The sequence below is a fragment of the Felis catus genome, chromosome B1 (assembly GCF_018350175.1).
Source record: "Felis catus isolate Fca126 chromosome B1, F.catus_Fca126_mat1.0, whole genome shotgun sequence".
Taxonomy (NCBI): domain Eukaryota; kingdom Metazoa; phylum Chordata; class Mammalia; order Carnivora; family Felidae; genus Felis; species Felis catus.
Window position 1 is genome coordinate 41,102,751 of NC_058371.1, and position 19,287 is coordinate 41,122,037.

Here is a 19,287-nt window from a genome sequence, read left to right on the forward strand (position 1 = left end):
GCCGAAAGGAATGATGGTTTATAGTTTGTTCAAAGATAGCAGAACACCCCCATTCCAGGTGAGACCTGAATCAACCCCCCTTACCCGTCTGATTCCTCCCAGTCACTCCCATCTTGAGAAGGATTCTGTATCTAAGGCCTGGCAGGTGGAGGGGGCTGCTTCCTGGAGGTGGGTAAGAAGCCACAGAACTGCTGTGGAGTTAAGGCCTGACTGTGCGTGACAATAGCAGCTAGTGGGTTTTGCTTTGTGCCCAAGTATGTAGGTCTAAGAATTGGGTGTCAGTTGTGCGAGAGCAACAGTGTGGCATGGGTGGCTGGAAGGCTGTGTGGGGGCAGCCTGTAGCACTCTGGGCTGCCCGCATCCTGGGCAGGCACCGGGCCTTGGCATTCCTCTGTGTCTGTGTGGCTGTACCTTCTGGGACTCTCAGGAAGCTGTGGCACACGGCTGCTGCTTTTTCTTGTTTTCCTTTTTTTTTTTTTTTTTTTAAGTTTATTCATTTTGAGAGAGTCAGCAGGGGAGGGGCAGAGAGAAAGGGAGAGAGAGAGAATCCCAGGCAGGCTCTGCACTGTCAGCACAGAGCCCGATGCAGGGCTCGAACCCACAAACAGATCATGACCAGAGCAGAAATCAAGAGTCGGATGCTTCACCGGCTGAGCCACCCAGGGTCCCCTCTTGTCTTCTTTTTTAAGAGACGCTTTCCATTCAGACACTGTGGTTGCAAGAACTTGTGTTAGCTCTGACAGTGGAGTGTTTTAGGAAGTTTAAAAGTTAAGCAATTAGTAATCTCAATGGCCAAAGGGGCAGGAAGGCAAGGGGTCATGTTTCATTTTGCTGTTTAACTTACAGTCCACCCTACTCCCTAGCCATTGCAGGGGTATGAGTCTGGGGCTGGGGAAGCTGGAGGGGAGGGCCACAGACACTGGGTAGGGTGGGGGCAGATGGACTGGGACAGGCACTGAGCAGCACTGTCACTGGGAGTGGGCAGGGGCTGTTTTCTGCACTCTAGAAGGTGAACCCTTTCCCTCGGGCACCCCTGGAACAAGAGGTGCAGGGTAGTGGAAGGTCCAGGGCAATCAGGAGACTTGCCTTCCAGTCCTACCATCTGCCACCACTGGGTACTCCCACTCGCCCCCTCACTGCTCCTCCCGGAGTCTCAGTTTACCCAAAGACGAGACAAGCATTTGCCATAGAATCATCTCTAAGGCCTCACCTGTCTCCCCTGCTCTGTGTCTGGGCAGAAAAGCGCAAGTGGTAAGCTCTTTTCCCTAGGCTCAAGACTTTAAGATGTCTCTTGTTTGAGGCGTGCTTAGCACTGGGGTGATGCTAGGGGACGAACCACTGGGAAGGGTAAGGCCTGGCCTTTATCCTCAGAGTGTTTCTACCCCAGCCAGAGAGATGCTGCAGTTGTGACCCAGGAAAGAGCACGAAGACGGCAGCATTTCCAGAGAGCCTAGTCAGGGTTGACATCCACATACACTGTCCCAAGCATTTTGTAGCTCTTTGAAACATCACCACAATCTAATGAGGTACATCCTATTATTGCCCTCATTTTATAGCAGAGGAAACTGAGTCACAGAGAGTGCAAGTAACATGACCAAGGAAATTGGCAGAGACAGGATATGAACTCAGGCAACCTGGCTGGCTTCAAAGTTCCTGCTCTTAACCACTACACCCTGTGATCTCTGAATAAAAGGTAGCAGCGGCAGCGGGGAGCTTCCAGAGCTGAGGGGAGAGAAATGAGAAGGCACTGGAGTTATCAGGGAGGCTCCCTGGAGGAGAGGTCTTGAAGGCGGTGAGCAGAGCTTCAGCAGAGAGGGAACTGGATGGCATCCATGAGCCTCGAACTAGGCAGGAAGCTGCAGGGCACTGTAGGTTTGGAGGGCTCCAAGGAGACCAGCTTGGCCGACAGGGAAGCCCAGGCAGTGATGGAAGAGTCTTGCCCTCCAGGGTGACAGTGCTTTTGAGCCACAACGTTAGAAGGCCTGTGTTCCGCTTTGTAGCAGCCTCTGGCATGGAACCTAGCACCACCCTCCAATCCCTGGAGAACCACTCAGGGTTGAGTTCACCTTGACCGCCTCCAGCTTCCTTCCTAACCACATCACCTGTAGGGCCCAGGGCAGCTCCCTGTCTGGGGACAGCTCTGCCGCAGAATGAGTTTCTGCCTTTCTCTGTCACTTCCTACCCTGCCCAGGAGATGGTCAGCTCCACCTTATTTATGTGTGCTCCTTTTCGCCATCCATCCCAAGGTCCCGCAGACAGAATCCTGAGTGGCCAGTCTTGGAAACACGGAGTTCTCACCCCAGGTTGGAGGAGGAGGCGCCATGGGGTGGCAGGAGTGGTGTCTCCTTGTGAATCCCAGGCTGCGGAATTGGGACTTCACTCTGCAGGCAGAGCTGCTGTCCACCAGCCTAAGATACATGATATCCTAGGGAGAACGCACCTGTTTTTTCAAAGATCTCTTTTGCCGCTGCAGAGCTGGTCCATCCGAGGGGCATGGGGAGTAGAGCCAGAGGCACCTGACAGTGAGAGCTTGTAGACTGTCGTCCCTTGGGGCCGTGAGCTCCTGAGGCTCACGTCTGCTCCATCTCTGGGTCCCCAGGACTGGCACTTACAGACATCAATGCGTGTTGGCTGAACTGAAAAAATGGAGGGCACGGCTCGCTACCCTCTTTAGCAGAAGCCCTGGCTTATGAATTTGGCCCCTTTCCTAGGGACAAGGATCTACTCATGGGGATTTCTCCCCAGGCGACTGTGGGCATGGGAGCCTTCTGCCTCCTCTCCGAGGCACAGAGCACACACACAGGAGGGCTTTCTGGGGAGGTCGCCCACTTGGCAGGGGACCAGGGCAGGCTTGGGCAACCACGCCTAAGAGGCAGCCTCTGGGCTGGGGAGTGGGAGTAGGCAGGCTGGTATTTCAGGAAGGTCAGGGGCTCTGAGCTCAATGCCTTTCACCGCATTGCCTTGCTGGGGGAGGCTGGCCGCTTCTCCTGAATCTGACCCTGCCTAAGCAGCCAGCACAATATTCAGCATTTGGGGGTTTTGCTGGGAGCTGCATCTTTACATTCTAAGTAACTCTTTCTCTCTTTGTGTCCCTCAGGATCACACCTCGACACCCAACCCTTGAACTTCACACACACTCTGCCATGCACACAAGAGGAGAGCTGGAGCAGAGGGCTGCAGGAGTGGCGCACTGTTCCTCTAGGCTAACGGCATGATCTCTGTAAGGGACTTCCTTTAGTCTCCTATTCGCATGAACGGCCGACTGTAGACGCATGACCTACAGTCCTCAATCCTGCCTCTAGCAACGATGGATCTCTGTTGGGAATCAGGACAAATGCCTCAAGAAGCGGGGGAGAGAGAGAGAGTGATAGAAAACGAGCTCGAGAGAGCACATGAACGCAAAAGTGAACAAGGGCTCTTTTGTGGCTGGGGATGATATATTTTTTTAAATCATTTTAATTTTGACTTGTTACAGGGTACTTTTTTTTTTCAACCTTATCTGTAGGAAATCCACGTGGGCTTCCTGGAAAGAAAAAAAAAAAAAAGGCACAAAATCAGTTTGGCACCTTAATCCCATGTCCCCACCTGCCAGCCTTCCCCACCGCCACACACCTCCATTCCACTTGTGACGTCCCCTCCGCCTCCCCAGGGGGCCGCTCCTCCCAGAAAGCTCTATATGACATTCAGGACACACACATAGGCACACACACACACGCACACAAGCACCTCTTCCCTCTCCTCAGTATACACACAGATTTTACTGTGACGTCCGAAGCTGTATAGACTCTCCTGTGGATAAACTGGAATTTTTTTTATGTTGTCTCTCTCTCTCTCTCTCTCTCTCTCTCTGCCAGTCTCAGTATTAATCATCTTCCAATGGAAAATCATTAATTTAAGAGTGCATTCAGGGTTCCTTGTGTTAGGGACTTAAGAATCAGAGGCGAGGACCCCCAGGCTTAGCTGTAGGGCTCAAAGGGAGCCAGTGCCCCATCTGCAAGGGTCTTCTCTCTCAGCTGGGGGCGGGCCGGTGGCTGTCCCAGGATTGCACCAGCATGTTCAATAGAGAGGAGGTTTTCTATATCTTCAAGCACTTATATCATAGTCTGTGTTCAAAGTGTAAACTGTACAGTAATCAGCCTTGTGTATATGAAAAACAATAAATACTATGCAAACCAATAGAAACACTTTAGCAGTATGTACAAAGCACTAACAGCTCAGCTCCTGAGGACTTCTCCAGGCTGCAGGAGAAGGAGCTACAGCCTGTCTTTCAGTGAAAGAGGAAGGGAGTAGGGCTAGTTGAATGTATCTGCCAGTTCTTAGAAGTCAGCCACCACCCCCAAGGTCTCCCAGAGCCAACTTGGTGCTCTAAGTCCAGGCAGCCCACAGGATGGGGGGCCTAGGCCGGACAGCCTCAGTGCCCCCACTCTGACCAAGCCCCTCTGTCCCACTCGGAGAGGTGGGCGAGGGGCCCACTCCTGACCACGGGCCCAGGGGGAGGAGAGCCGGAGGAGGAGAGAGCAGCTGGCCACCTGGAGGCCCCGGGCTAGGACGGAGCCCCTCCTAGGCCAGGCCCTCGGTCAGAGCAGGAAGGAAGCAGACAGCTGGCTGTTCCTCGCCTCGGTGCCACCAGGGAAGAGCCTTAAAGATACACTAGAGCCTCTGGCAGAGCGAGGCCCGAATCAGCACAATCCGCCCCGCCCTGCGCGGCGGGCGCCCTCTAGGGCCCGGAGAGAGACTGGCAGGCTCTTCTCGCTCACAAGAGCCTTTGTTTGTGGACGTCCTGTCACCTTCCTCCCTGCCTCTCCTCTGAGGTGTCCTCAGACACATCAAACCTTCCAAGTAGCACAGAAGCTCCCTCACGACCGAGCCCCCACGGCCCTGGTGCCTGTCACCAGCGCACAGGTCTCCCGGCGGAGGCCGCAGGCCCCACGCGCCCGGGGCCGGCCGAGGCACTCCGCTTGGACCGGGCGGCTTGCGCTTTGCTTTCGGGGGGGGGGGGGGGGGGCAGCCCGGGCGCAGGGGACGCCAAGCGTGCTCCGAGGGCTGTGTCCCGGTAGGCGCGGCCCCGGCCCCCCACGCCTTCGACCCTGCGGCGGGGCGCAGGAGCGCGGCGCTTCTCCGCGTTGGCCGGGCGCCCGCCCGCCCTGGGAAGACAGGCGCAGGGCTCGCCTCCCGTCCTCGATCCCGCGCCGTCCCCCGCAGGCCGCCGTCCCCCGTCCCCTGCCCCCCGTGGCCCCTCGTAGAGCCCAGCGTGGGCCCCGCGGCTCCAGGCTATGCTTTGGCACCTTCCGCTGCGTCTGGCATGGCTGCTTGGCCCGCCGGCCCCAGGCCCTCGGCGGCATGGCTGCGCGCTCCAGTTGCTAGTAGGAGCTGTTAGGGGAGGAGTTTGGGGTCTCCACACGATGCCTAGAGAATGCTGCAGTCTGCACATTAGACGCTTTTTAGAAGTTTTGGAATTACCTTGATTTTTTTAATTGTTATGAAAATGACTCTTTTCTTGACTCCCTCCCAAATGCTCTGTTATGGGGAGAGAACCCCCCCCCCCCCACTCTGATGTATAGACCATTCTCCCTACACCAGCTGAACAAATGTCAAAATTAATAAAGAAATTGACTCATGGCACAGGGCTCCATCTCTCCTTCCCGGTCGTCCTGGGGGAATTTGAGGTGCTGGGACAGGAGTGAAGCCTGGGTTGGGGCCCCGAAGGAGTCTGGGGGTGGGATCAGTCATCAGGGAGACCTGCATCTCGGGGAGGTGCCCACTTCCCGGATACCTGGGCAGCCCCTCCATCAGAACCGCCCACTCTGGGAGAAGCCCGGAGGCTTCAAACCCCTGGGGCTGAAAGAACAGAATTCTGTCTCCTAAGCATTACCCTGAGATGGGGGCAAGTCCAAGGTAGATGGAGGCGGGTACCACAAACTCCCAGGGTGCATGGCTGGCATACACTAAGGGGGACTCCCCCAGGACCCCCCTGTGAAGGGGTCTGGCCCCTGCCCTCAATGCCACCAAAGTTCAAGAGCTTTTAAGAAAATCGTCCTGTTCCTAACTAGTTCCTAACACTTCAAGCAAGGCTGGTCACCAAGCTGGCCTCAGTTTTCTCATCTGTCAAATGGGGGAATGGATTAAAAAAATTGCTAAAGTCTCTTCATTTTGTCATCCTGGGATTCCCAAACATGAAGCCTTTGGCAAGCTTGGCAATAAATAAGGATCAAATCGTTTGCTGTAGCTTTTCTTCCTCATACGTTCCCATCATTAGGGGGTGACCAAGTCACAGTCACAGGGTCCTAGGAGCACTGCCAGCCCTCGCTCTGAATCTGTAGCTTCTCTCTCAGTATCAGAAAAGCCACCCAGGCCAAGGGACCAGCCGACTGTGCCACCGCATCATCCAGAGGGTTTTCAAAATCACATTTTCAGGATCACGGTTGTCTGGGTGGGGCCAGGCGGCAACGCTGGGAATGGGAATTAAAGTTTCCCTGAACTCCAGGCAGCTTGGTAACACAGCCAACTCAGATGAATAACCTTGTTTCTTGTTTTTAGTCTAAACTTCCAGAGAAATAACCTCCACAGCCTGTGTGAGGTCTTTCTCGCATTAACCTACATCATTTACACTACAGAGAACATGGCCCAGAGCAGCCAGTTCTACCAGAGCAGATAACAGCAGCTCAGGGAGAGTGTGGCTCTGTGTGAGAGGAGAACACCACCACCCGGAGTTCTGGGTCCAGGAAAAGGCCCTCGTAGGCAGGTCCCACCTGCCAAAGTGGGACCAGGGGGTGGTGAGAGAACCAAGGAGCCCACGGCCTGATCAGGAAAGGATTTGGAACTGCCAGGCAGAGAAGGGACAGAAGTCTATCTAATCTATCTGGCAATCACTATTTTCCTGTCATTTTAAATGTTCAGACTAGTGGCATGTTAGTTTCTACTAAAAACAAACAAAAAACAAAACCACCACCACCACAAGGACCACAAGAAAGGATGCTGCCCCATACAGAAACAACTGGGTATTTACCCTGATTTCCCTGTTTGTACAATGCATGATAGCCCCCAGTAGAGCCTTGTGTATTATAAAAATTCATTAGAATAAAAGACATATAGGTGCTCTGCAACTCAGCCTAGTCCCATCCATCCAATAGTGACTGAGCACTAACAAAGTGCCTGCAACGGAGACCCGCCACTGAATCAACAGCCATCTCAGCCACCAAAGCTTTCCAACCCAGGTGCCAAGCCAGACAGAACATGGCCATAGCTCCAGCAGATGCACAGGTGATTCCTCGGAGGAGGAAGATGGGATGACAGAGGGAATCAGGGAAGGCTGCTCGGAGGCAGAGGTGGGAAGAGAATACACATGCAGTGCTGCTCCACTCCCACCGCCTGCCCCAATCTGCCTGGCAGACCCCCACTGCCAGGCTCTCAGGCGGGCCACAGAGCTTCACACCCCCACCCCCCCACCACCCCAGAGCCCAGCCTCCCCACTTACCCGTTCCAGCTCGGAGGAGGGAAGAGAAGCATCCACGCTCAGACTCCACACTCCGCAGTGGCTTGGGCATCTGCATGTAAAGGGGCCTGTGCACCCCAGGACAGCGACCCCTGAGCCTGGCCTCCTCACCCTCAGGGGAGCAGCTGCTGGAACTGGGATTTCCAGCTGCCTCAGGAGCCCCAGGCCCCCCACAGCCACTTTTTCCTAGAAGCTGGACTTGGGGGACCAGGAGCTGACTTGGGGGATCAGGAGCAGAAAGACCCTCTGAGAATGAACAGAGCTTCCAGAGCTCATTCTCTCTCTCTCTCTCTCTCTCTCTCTCTCTCTCTCTCACACACACACACACACACACACACACACCCTGGCTGATTTTACAGTCAATCTTTCAAAGTGCAATTTGTCTTGGAAAAGCCAATGTGAGGCCCGTGTGGGTTTCGACCAATGGCGCCGCGCCTCTCATAGCTCAGCCAGTCTCCGGTCTGTATTCTAATGGGCCATATCTTTATCAGGGAAATGTTGCTTCTCTGAACTTAAAACTTCTCATGGAGGGTCCCCAGACTCAGAGGCAGAGAAGGGGTCTGAGCTGAGGCGTGGGGAGCCGCCTTTCTCCAGGACAGACAGACAGAGAGGGAAGGGGCGCTGGTGAGGCCTCTCACCTGCCCCAGAAGCACCTGACTTCCGAGGAGCTGACGCAGGTGCCAGGTCCCCAGGCCAGGGCTGGGCCGGATATCTTAGGTGGGAGGGCAATCTGGGGCTCGGCCGCTTTTGACCCTTCAAACCTGCCATGGGCTTCTGGGTCAGAGCTTGGGGTCTCTGGCTTTAGGGGCCTGGATTTGGGCTTCTCACCTCCCCTTACCCCAACCCGAAGATCATGGAGTCCAACCTGCAGGGCACATTCCTGCTGAACAACACGCCACTGGCCCAGTTCTCGGAGATGAAGGCCCCCGTGTGCCAGTACTCGGTGCAGAACTCCTTCTACAAGCTCAGCCCTCCGGGGCTGGGCCCCCAGCTGGCCGCCGGGACCCCCCATGGGATCACAGACATCCTGAGCAGACCTGTGGCCACGCCGAACAGCGGCCTCCTCTCCAGCTACCCTCACGTGGCAGGCTTTGGTGGACTTGGCTCCCAGGGGGTCTACTATGGACCCCAGGTGGGGAATTTTCCCAAAGCTGGCAATGAGTACCCCACCCGGACCCGGAACTGCTGGGCGGACACGGGCCAGGACTGGCGAGGCGGGCGGCAGTGCGGCAACAGTGAGTACAGGGCAAGGCTCCACCCCCACCCCGGGCAGGCAGGCGGTGGGCACCGCAGGATCAGGGCAGGAGGAGGTGTGGGCAGGGAACACTCACAGGGTGGTCCATACCTGCCGTCCACCTCTCCTTAGCCGTCAGACACCTGGATCCACGTCCCAGCTCAGTGCAGGAATGACTTGTCCCCTCCCTGGCCCACCCCCTCCGGGAAGGCGCCACACCCCTCACCCCCCACCCTTACCAGCTGCTGTCTCAGCCGCCCTCCTAGGGAACCTGGGGGTCTCCAGGTCTGGAGAAGGCCAGATAGCCTACATTTGCCCTGTGCAGGGTCTGGCTGGTAGCTCATCTTCCTTCTCCCACTGGGAGCCCATGTCACTTCTTCATCCAAAGCAAGCAAGTACAGTCCCCAGTGAGAAGCTGCTGCAGCATCACCTTCCCAGAGAGCCCACGCATGCCCTGACACCATTCAGGGACACAGGCTGCACTCTGACCCCCTCTTGGTCTTGCCTGTGTTCAAGGAGGCCGGCTTCCCACCGTCCTCCACAGGGCTTATGTCAACAGGAGCAGCGACAACAGCCCAGACTCCAGGAACAGCCGCTGAGTCAAGCTAGACTTGGCTGTAGTTGTTGTGGGGGGTCTCCTTGCCCTGCCATCCGCAGACCTGTTTTCAGAGGACTGGTGCAGGGCCCCACGATGCCAGTCAGGGCCAGGAGGGGGAGGCAGGTCGTGCACAGGCAGGTGAGGCTCACCTGGCAGGCAGGGAGGGTGACGGTGGCTGAAGGAGCCATCTTTGGGCCACGGAGGCCCAGCCAGGATCAGGCAGGGGCAGAGGTGGAGGCAATCTGCACTTCTCTCTAACGCCGGGGCTGCCCCACTGCAGTAGAAGCTTGGGGCCCACCAAGGAACCCCCCTCCCCACCAAAGGGCACCGGCCTCCCCATCTGCTATGCCTCTCCAGGCGGTCACACTCCCTGACCGCCCACCGCTGACTCAACCTGAAACATGGCGAGTTCCATGCGGGCGAAGACCTCATCTCTTGGAAGTGGTTTCGGGGATACTTTAGGCCTCCGTCCCTCACACCTCCATCGTCCCCTCCCCCCACCACACACTCTCTCTCCACATCCCTACTCTTCAATCCCAAGTGCATAGCCCCACACAGGAAAATATCTGAGTCAGTGGTTGAATGAACACAAAGGAAGAGAGAACTGCAGATGATGGTCTCTTGGGAGGTCTCTTCCCCTTTTGGTGCCTCAGTTTCCCCACCTGTAACATGAGAAGACGTGACATGGGCTGTCGGGCTGCACTGAACAAGGCCCGGCAGGTGGGCCTTCTGCTTCCCCTGAGCACCGAAGCCCTCCAGCCCAGCTCCTGCCTGAACAGCTGCCCTAGCTAGGTGGGGTCAGGGGCTTGAGCCTCCTTACAAACTCTTCAGGTGTGGTTGAGGCCACATGACTTCTAGGCCTGGTGACAAGGGAGAGCAGTAACTTGGGGCTTAAGGCTTTGGTTTTCTCAGAAACCTAGAAAATGGGATCTCCAGAGCAGGGAATTAGGGAGTGAGGAATTCCCAGACCCCCTGGGGCCCCGATTGTTGGTGGAAGGTGCCTGGTCTCTTTCCTGGTGTCGCTGAGACTGGGAAGAAAGTCCTATTGAGTAGTGAAAACATTACACAGCAAGGAATGAGACCAGGGCAGGTTTTAAGCTCCCTCTGTCCCCTAAGATGCTATAGACTGGGGCAGGTGCCCTCTGGAGGTCCCTCTCCATCCAGACACAGCAGAGGCCACAGTCACTATTGTCAGAACGCCAGGAATGCTGCTTGGTTAGTGGTGTCACGACGCCCCCACAATCTCAGTGGCTTCTCTGCGAAGGAGCTTGCCCAGTGGGAGATTCAGGACAGGGCTGGGACCCCTGCTCATCCCGCTAACCACACACTTTCTCCCTCCCGCCAGCCCCGGACCCCCTGAGCGACAGCATCCACAAGAAAAAGCACACCCGGCCCACCTTCACGGGACATCAGATCTTTGCCCTGGAGAAGACCTTTGAACAGACCAAGTACCTGGCTGGCCCTGAGAGGGCACGGCTGGCATACTCACTGGGGATGACCGAGTCGCAGGTCAAGGTGAGTCTGTGCAGGAGAAGGTGTCTGCCTTGCAGGAAGCAGCCTGCCAGGACAGGATGCCACAGAGTGGAAGAGAGGCAGCCTCACTCTCCCAGCAACTCCTGGCTCTCCTGCTGTTTGGGCACTGCCTGCCCACCTAACCCTGGAGATGGTGATAATCACCATCACCAAAAAAAAAGGCTGTCAATACTGCTCTCTGTTATGAGAGCCTTGAGTGTAGGAGCCCATTTAATCCATAAAGCACCCTTGATGTAGGTTTTCTTACCCACTTTACACATGAAGAAACTGTCTCAGCTGAGCCTCTTGCTCAAGGTCACCTGGCTGTTAAGTGCAGAGTTGGGGATCAAGCCCAGATCCGAGGGGCGCCAACCTAATGCTTTCCCCTCCTCTGCACTGCATTGACCAGAAGAAATTTCAAGAGCTGATGGCAGCCTCTGGCCCATATCAGGAGTCAGCCTCTGAGCCATGTTAGGGCTGGATTTGGTCTTGCTGCATTGGCTAGCAGAAGGAGCTGGCCTTGGTTTGCCAATAAAGATAACGCCTCCTCCCAGGGCCACCCAAATGAAGCTCTGATAGGATATCTGGTGTAGGAAGCCTCCAAGCCGGATGCAGTGGCCATGCTCACAATACGTGCCACAGAGTCTGAAGTCAGCAAACAGGCTCCTGCCACCAGGGTCCCAGAGGGCAACTTTGATGTTAGATCTCTCCTGAGAGACTTTGGGTGGGGGCCCCCCCAAAAAGAAAGCTTTGAAGTATGTCACAACTGCTCCACGCTGACGAATTCAAGGGTAGAGGAGGGAAGTACAGGGCCAGGTCTGGGTTCCACTAGCATCTCCAGTCACCTACTTCTGCAGCCTCCTGGTCTGTTGAATGGAAGTGGAGAGAAAAATGTGGTCTTCTTGCGCATTTTTCTGCTTCTGTAGGTACTTTTTTGCACTCTTCAACTATTGTAAGCAATGAAAATATGTTATTTTTGTAATTAGAGAGAAATTATTCAGGAAGTTCAGTGAGGGTCTATGAAACTGAAGAAGGGATGACTTTTGAGCACCTACTGAATGCCTGGCCATTTCGGCTTCTTCCATCCAAGTGCCCCGCGTGGCAAAGGAGAAGGAAAATACACCGCAGGGAGGGCTAGAGCTTAGCAGAAAGGGCTGCTGCACTTACATTTTTTATTTTACCCTCTCCCCCAGAAAACGGTGTGAATATTACAACCTGTTCTTTTACTGAGCCATTTATTTTACTATACTATAAAAATAAGGATCGAGTGTCCTTGCCGCTGAGTGGAGTCACCTCCTGGAGGGGGACCCTGTGTGTGCTGTGTGCGCACGACGCTCGGGCTCCTTCTCCTCCCAGGTGTGGTTCCAGAACCGAAGGACCAAGTGGCGGAAGAAGAGCGCGCTGGAGCCCTCGTCCTCCACGCCTCGGGCCCCGGGCGGTGCAGGCGCGGGCGGGGAGCGCGCGGCCTCGGAGAACGATGACGACGAGTACAACAAGCCGCTGGACCCCGACTCGGACGACGAGAAGATCCGGCTGCTGCTGCGCAAGCACCGTGCCGCCTTCTCGGTGCTCAGCCTGGGCGCGCACAGCGTGTGACGCCCCCCTCGCCCGCCCCCACCCCCGCGTCTCAGCAGAGGCCCGACCGCAGCCCCTCCCCTGCCCTGCGGGTGGGGTGGGGGGTCCCAGGGCCGAGGGCTCCCCCGGCGCCGACGTGGAGGGAGGGAGGGAGGGAGAGAAGGGGGAGGACCGGGGACGGAGGTGGTGGTGAAGGGGGCCGGTCTAGCTGAGGGAGGAGGGAGGTACAAACGCGGCCAGAGCCCTGGCACCTCTGGGCCTTTCTGCACCTCTGGGGGCCCAGGCCTTGACCTGCCAGCCCCGCAAACTCGTGAGCGCACAGGTGGATGGAAGCGACCTGGCTCCAGAGCCAGGAAACTGGCTGTGGGGTCCCAGACGTGCCACTGTGATTTGGGGGGCGGGGCGGGGGGGGGGCACCCCCAGGGAGGCAGTCGGCCTGGGCAGAGGTCTCCCTTCCACCCTCGGAGTTGGGAGACCAGGGTGCTGGATCCAGATGGGCTACTGGCCGACTGCAGAAGAAAAGATAGCACGTCCGGGTTCCCTCCTCAGACCTTGGCACAGGAAGGATCCCACTTGAGAGGCCAGAACTAAATACAGGACCTGGACTGGAGGAAATCCACCTCCGGGAGGGGAAGTGGGTCCCAGCGAAGAAGAAACGCCTCTGACATCCTAACTCAAGGATCACACCCCTGGAGGGAAAGGTTCTCCTGGTCTCCTTTCTCCACTTTGCCCTCAGCGGGGATTCCCCCAGAAGAGGGAGCGACTAGAACCCCACCCCCCACCCCACCCCCACCACCCCGGCTGGGAAAGAGAGAGGAAGAGGCAGAGAAAAGTTGAGAGAATCCTAGGGGTCGGTGCTGCACCCCAGAGCCGCCCCCTTGGGCTGCCCTCGGTGCTGATACAAGGGCAAGATCACCCGGGGAGAGGGAAGGGATGGCAGGGCTGGAAGGGACTTCAGAACCCCCGGCTTCTCCAACTGGGGTACCCCACGCAGGAAGGGAGAGGCCCCTGCAGGAAGAGGCTGCAGGACCCCCACCTCTCCCCGGCCCCGGGCCCTTCCTTTCCTGAGACCGCCCCGCGGCAGGGGCTGGAGCCTGCGCAGTGGAGGGCACTGTCCAGCGGGGTGGTGTTTTTCAGCCCAGGTGATGCTGAGCAGCCGGCAGGTGGGAGGGGCTGGGGGAGGCGGGCGGGGAGGAGTGCAGCCCAAAAGGGACCGAGCGTTTTCCCATCTTTACTGGCTTTTAAAAAATAAAGAGTAAAAATTAAAGTCCCAGAAACCTCCCCGTGGCTCCTGTGCTTCTGTGAAACCGGCCGCGGAGTCCCAGCCAAGCCAGCTGTGAGGGGCCCTCCTCCCTGAAGGCAGGGCTGCCTGCTCCCTTGCACAACACCGGTCAATTGGGAATCTCATTGGTCAATGCCAGGCACTGTCATAGGTGCGGGGGTGGGGGGGGGGGAACCCAAGACTTTAATGGAGTTCCTGGCCTCCTGGAATTCATAGCCTCTCGGGGAGAAATGAACTGTTTGAGGAACTAGGTTCCATGAGGAAAAGATCAAGGGGAAGAGAACAGAAGCACTGACGTTAACTGAACACCTACCTACTAATTTCTCCCACATCGAAGGCCGGATTACATCATTTGCCCTCACAAGAAACCCAGGAAGTAGGCATTAGGGTAGCCTCATTACATGAATGAGGAAACTGAGGCTCAGAAGTGATCTAAGCCAAGTCACAGAAGGGGGACAAAGCAACCTGAGAGTTGATTCTAAGGCTGCCCCAGGAGCAGCCCTTCAAAGCCTTTTCTTTCACAAAGCCTGTAACGTGAGAGACTAAAACGAGGTGGGCTTTCAGGCCCCTTCCAACTTTAATGATCCATGCAAACACCCACAACTGCTCGGGTAGCTAGTCATCTGCCCCTCTGCAGTCCCAAGTCCCTTGGCCCCCCGGGGCCGGAGACTTTGGTTAGTGGAATCAGCTTGGAGTGGGAACGAGAATAGGAGGAAGACCTCAGCTAGGACCTCTGGGAAACTGAGGCTCTAACCTTTTGTAGTAACCCTAATGGACCCAGAGACCGGGTGTTACTGACAAGAACATGAACATGATGCTTTTAAGCTCTAACCCTCAGTCCAGAATGATGCCCACGCTCAGTGTCCCTCGACATAAGGTGGGAAGGAAGCCAGGCAGCTTCTAAGAACTGAGCACCATCTCTGTGTGCTCCTGGCCACAGGCTGCATTGAGGAGCCCTCCACTGGCACATGTGTCCTGAGTGGGGCCCTGCAGCCAGGCTGCGGCAGGCACGATGGCACCCTGGGAGGACCCGAGGATTCACTCAGCACAGACCCCAAAACGAAAACTGCCACGGACCCCAGGAGCCAGGCACTACACAGTTTCCTGAGCACTTTGAGGAGAGTGCGGGGCCTGCAGGCTGGAAGTGGCCGCCAACCTAATCCCGCTGCGAAGTCATGAAGCAGGTGGGGAGGAAGAAGCCAGTGACCCAAAACATTGTGCTGGTTTGCTTTTTTTGGTAAGCAAATTATAATCCTAACGGCTCTCTGATCGCTGTAATTCTTTCATGTCTGATTCAAATTGTCTGGGTTCAGTATTAAGTCAAGCCTGGGGAATGTGTTCCCTCCCTACCGCCCACCCCACCCCGCCCCTGCTGCCCCGGGAGACATTTGCTGAGCTAATCAAAATCTTCTCCAATCTCAAAGTTCTGGGACGCCTGCCATTGGAACTTTCTAGCTCAAAGCCTCCATCGTCCCAGCCGTCTCCCCTACCTCATTCCTGCTGCCGTGGGCCACCTGAGCACGGGCAGCAAGCCAGGCAGAGGTACTGCCAGGCAGAGGTATTGCTTTGAAATGGGAGAATAGCCCAAGCTGGATGGCCCGGATTCCTGAGGGGAATTTGGAATAAGTCTTGTCCTCTGCAGATGTGTGTGTGTGTGTGTGTGTGTGTGTGTGTGTGTGCGCGCGCGCGCGCGCTTGTGTGCACATGCCCGCGCATGTGTCTTGCTGGGGAGAACTCAAGGCTGTGGTACTTCATGTATCATAAAGAAATCCTAAGCCCTAGACACGTGATACCCAGTTACAAAAGGGATTTCTTGAACATCCTGAGTTAAACAAAAATCCAGTTATTTTAGAAATTCGTGTTTCTTGCATCAACATCACAAACTCTTCAGGGATGAGACAAGGAGAAAGAAATTAAATCCTATGCTCCCAATAGCCACAGAGCCCTGCTCTGATGGGCAGCCCAGTAGGTTCTAACAGGCAGGCACAGATTCTGCCACAGCCCTCCTACCTGTGGTCCCCAAAGTTAGAAGGACACATACAGGACATGTCTCAGCCGGGCTGGGTACAAGTAGCAGGGTGAGAGTGTCTTACCAGGTTGAGAATGGCCACATCCTGATCACTGTGATCAAAAACGAGATGGGGCCCTGGAATCCCACTCCTGGTAACCCCTCTTCATACTCCGGCCACCTGTGGGGCTGAGGCTGGACACCAGTTGACCTGACTCTTTTCTTGCAGCATAGCATAGGGGACTGTGTTCAGTTACATCTGGGCCCACATGCTGGCTCCACCACTCAATGTCATGGGGTGAGATGCTCAGCCTCTGGGCCTCTGTATACTCATCTGTGAGACAGGAATGATCATGCAGACCTTGCAGGGGCTCTGTGAGATCAGAGCTGATGAGTGTGACTCAACAGTACATGTTACATTATCCAAAGAGGGCTTTGGAAGCTGACGGTCCCCATGTCACCAACCAGTAGGTAGGTCATTGTGACTGAGTTAGTTAACCTCTTGAAACCCAGTTTCCTCATCTGTAAGGTGAGGCTGACAACCCACTCTGCAAGGCTGAGGAGATGATTAGAGGAAATCACATACAATGCACAGGACAGCCTGGGCACTGAAATAGGAGTCTGCTCATGCTCTCTCCTTCCTCCTCAAATTCATGCCTCCAGGGAGTGCCAGAGCCATCGCTAAGCAGGTCTTCTCAACAAGGGACCAGCTACATACTCCTGTCAGTCATCCAGCCCCAGCCGGTCACCTGCTATCTGGGCAGCTATGGAAGGACTCGTGTGTGATTAGATTCATTTACTGGCAAACTGCCTGAGATCTGGACTTCCGGGAAGGGTGCTACCGGAAGTGGAGGGCCAAATTCAGTTTGCAGATAGATGTGTTTCTTCAGGGACAGACAGTGCTTTTAGAGAAATGTTAGCTGGCCTCTAGGCAGAGCAAGCCTGGTGCGGTGAGGGATTCCCACCGCTTCCCAGGGCTTCTATGTGCCTGGGCTCCTGGTTACCTGGCCTGCCTATCTCCTGATGGGTCTGGATCTGTCAGTTCTGCTGGAAAGCCTTGGTCCTCTAAGACATGGTCTGAGCACCAGCAGCAGTCTCCCCTGGGAACTTGTTAGAAATGCAGACCCCTTCCAGAATCTGCATCTTTTCCAGATCCCCATATCTGGCTCCTATACACACCATGCACGCCACAGTGTGAGAGGGTCCAGAGTGGGTATGACTGTGGAATGTGTGTGCATAACACTTCTCTTCCCAGAGCAGAGTCTGGTCCAAATTGGGTGCTCCATAAAAGGTTGTTCAATGGATGTGGAGGAGTCTGGGTACAGTCACAGCACTTGTGACCCGATTGGGAGCAAAACTTTTCCGAAGTTCCAAGGACAAGGAAGTAGCTACCTGCGGGGGCTACCACCACCCTCCCAGGCAGGGCTGGAGCCCCTCAGCTGCACGACTAGAGCCGAGATGCAGGCTGGCAACTGTGAGAGCGGCTGACAAGGAGACACGGGATTTCAGAGCAGAGCCCTCTGTGGACATTAAACCCTACTTAGGTCCCAGGTCTTAGAAGACAGCACTGTGGTTCATGTTCATAACGATGTCCCAGAGCCATCAGAAGGATTAAGCTGTGTCCTTCTTGTTCTGCAGAATGTGGCCAGAAGAGCAGAATATTTTAGAAGAATTTTCACCGGGAAATTACTTTGCTTAGAACAGTTCACTCTCTGATGATGCCTGGATAAACAAAATGGTATCAAATAAAGATGTGCTGTTCTGATTATTGGATCATGTCTTTTCAAGTTGGTTCAGAGGGTGGGTTGGGAGTTTAAGGAGGAGTTTAGTACAAACCTGTGGTAGGAAGGACTTCTGTCATTCGGGAGGCAGAAGTCATGGGAATGAGGCTAAAGAAACCCCTGTGATCACCTTGTCCCCAGGCCAAGAGCATTGGCATCACACCAGGATGCCAAAGAGACATTTGTTTGTTCCCTATTCTGCAGAAGACTCCAGCACCTTCTATGAAAGGGACCCATTCTAAATGCTTTACTCACATCCCCTCATTTGTCTCCAACAGCCATGTATAATTTAGCATCCCCATTTTCCAGATGAAGAAACTGAGGCAGAGAAATGAACTGATAGATCCCAAGTCCATGGATACTCAGTAGTGATTCTACTCAATTTCAGCATCATGCTCTGCCTCTCACTGCACTGACCACATCCACCACTGCTCCCACGGTTGCTTCCTGCTAACATTCATTAAACATTCATGGTTCCATGAGCTGTTCCAGGGGCTTCTCTCATTTCATTGTCAAAAAAACAAACAAACAAAAACCCTCACATGAAATTAACACTGTTGCTGTACCCATTTTATAGCCAAGGACATTGGGACCCAGAGAAGTTAAGTAACTTGCCCTAGGTTACACAACGTGAGGCAGTCAGACTGACTCTGGAGCTTCCACTCTTAACTAACATAAAAGGGGAAAGAGAGAGGGGCCATTTGAATTAAGTCTGGGCTGTGAACTGTTTAAAAAGAAAACTAGGATTACATGTGTTATAAATTAAAGTCCATAAAGTCAACATTTGAGATCTGCTTTTTGCCTGGTACTGGGTTTGTTGCTGGGAATCCCAACAGGGGACAAGCCCCCTAGCCTCCTGATGCTCATTCTAGAAGAAGGAGACCAGCTGCTGAGAAAGAAAGGGAATGCAATGCTTTAGTGGTGTGAGGAATGTCTTCAAAGGAAAGAGGGACCCTGAGGAGGCAGCAGTTAAGGATTAGAGAGAGTTTACTTATTTATTTATTTAAAAATTTTTTATTATGTTTATCTATTTTGAGAGAGAGAGAGAGAGAGAGAGAGAGAGAGAGAGAGACAGGGTGAGAGTGGGGGAGGGGCAGAGAGAGAGGGAGACACAGAAACCGAAGCAGGCTCCAGGCTCTGAGCTATCAGCACAGAGCCTGATGTGGGGCTCCAACTCAGGAGTGTGAGATCATGACCTGAGCCGAAGTTGGATGCTCAACCAACTGAGCCGGCCAGGTGTCCCAGAGAGAATTTAATTAATGGCAATGTACATTAACAATAATGCAATTCTCTGTTGACCCATGAGACACCATATCTCATCAAAAGCATTATATCTTTTATCATATAAGAAGGAGCCCTAGTGGGGCATCTGAGTGGCTCAGTCAGTTGAGTGTCCGACTCTTGATTTTGGCTCAGGTCGTGATCCCAAGATCTTGGGACTGGCCCATGTGGGGTTCTGCATGGAGCATGGAGCCTGCTTCAGATTCCCCTCCCCTCTTTCTCTGCCCCTCTCCCCTCCACCTGCTGTATCTCTCTTTCTAAAAAAAAAAAAAAAAAAAAAAATTTTTTTTTTTAAAGAATCACTAGAATAAAGGCAACCCTCATTGGTAAGAATCACTCACTGAAACTATATGACCTAAAAATTAGAATTTATAGAATTTGAAAGGAAAACAATAACTGAATCCCCATTTGAAACAATAATACAATAATATCAAACTCACTATGGCATTCCATACAGTTGCACATACATTATTTCATTTGATTCTCTGATAGACTGGCCATCAGATTTTATCCCCATTTTGCAT

The 19,287-nt window shown here is 54.5% G+C and overlaps 3 protein-coding genes across 25 annotated transcripts in view; 2 read left to right on the top strand and 1 right to left on the bottom strand.

Annotated features, from left to right (window-relative positions):
• The window catches only part of ANK1 (ankyrin 1), a 219,115-nt gene extending 213,493 nt beyond the window's left edge, over positions 1-5,622 (top strand). For all 23 annotated transcript variants that reach the window (XM_045055491.1, XM_045055497.1, XM_023252571.2 and 20 more), the window contains one exon: positions 3,098-5,622. In XM_045055491.1, coding sequence (XP_044911426.1) covers positions 3,098-3,124 — 27 coding nt within the window. In that variant the 3' untranslated portion in view covers positions 3,125-5,622. The remainder of the gene's footprint in view (positions 1-3,097) is intronic.
• Positions 5,623-7,817: 2,195 nt separating this feature from the next.
• Positions 7,818-12,449, top strand: NKX6-3 (NK6 homeobox 3). Its single transcript, XM_003984760.5, has 3 exons — positions 7,818-8,727; positions 10,670-10,839; positions 12,193-12,449. Exons 1-3 carry the CDS (start codon positions 8,346-8,348, stop codon positions 12,430-12,432), a joined length of 792 nt encoding a protein of 263 aa, XP_003984809.1. The 5' UTR covers positions 7,818-8,345; the 3' UTR covers positions 12,433-12,449.
• On the bottom strand, positions 8,967-16,110 carry LOC109498837. Its single transcript, XM_045055513.1, has 4 exons — positions 15,787-16,110; positions 11,686-11,783; positions 10,814-10,882; positions 8,967-9,986 (listed from the first exon to the last, which is right to left on the bottom strand). Exons 2-4 carry the CDS (start codon positions 11,744-11,746, stop codon positions 9,274-9,276), a joined length of 843 nt encoding a protein of 280 aa, XP_044911448.1. The 5' UTR covers positions 11,747-11,783; positions 15,787-16,110; the 3' UTR covers positions 8,967-9,273.
• Between the last annotated feature and the right edge of the window lie 3,177 nt (positions 16,111-19,287).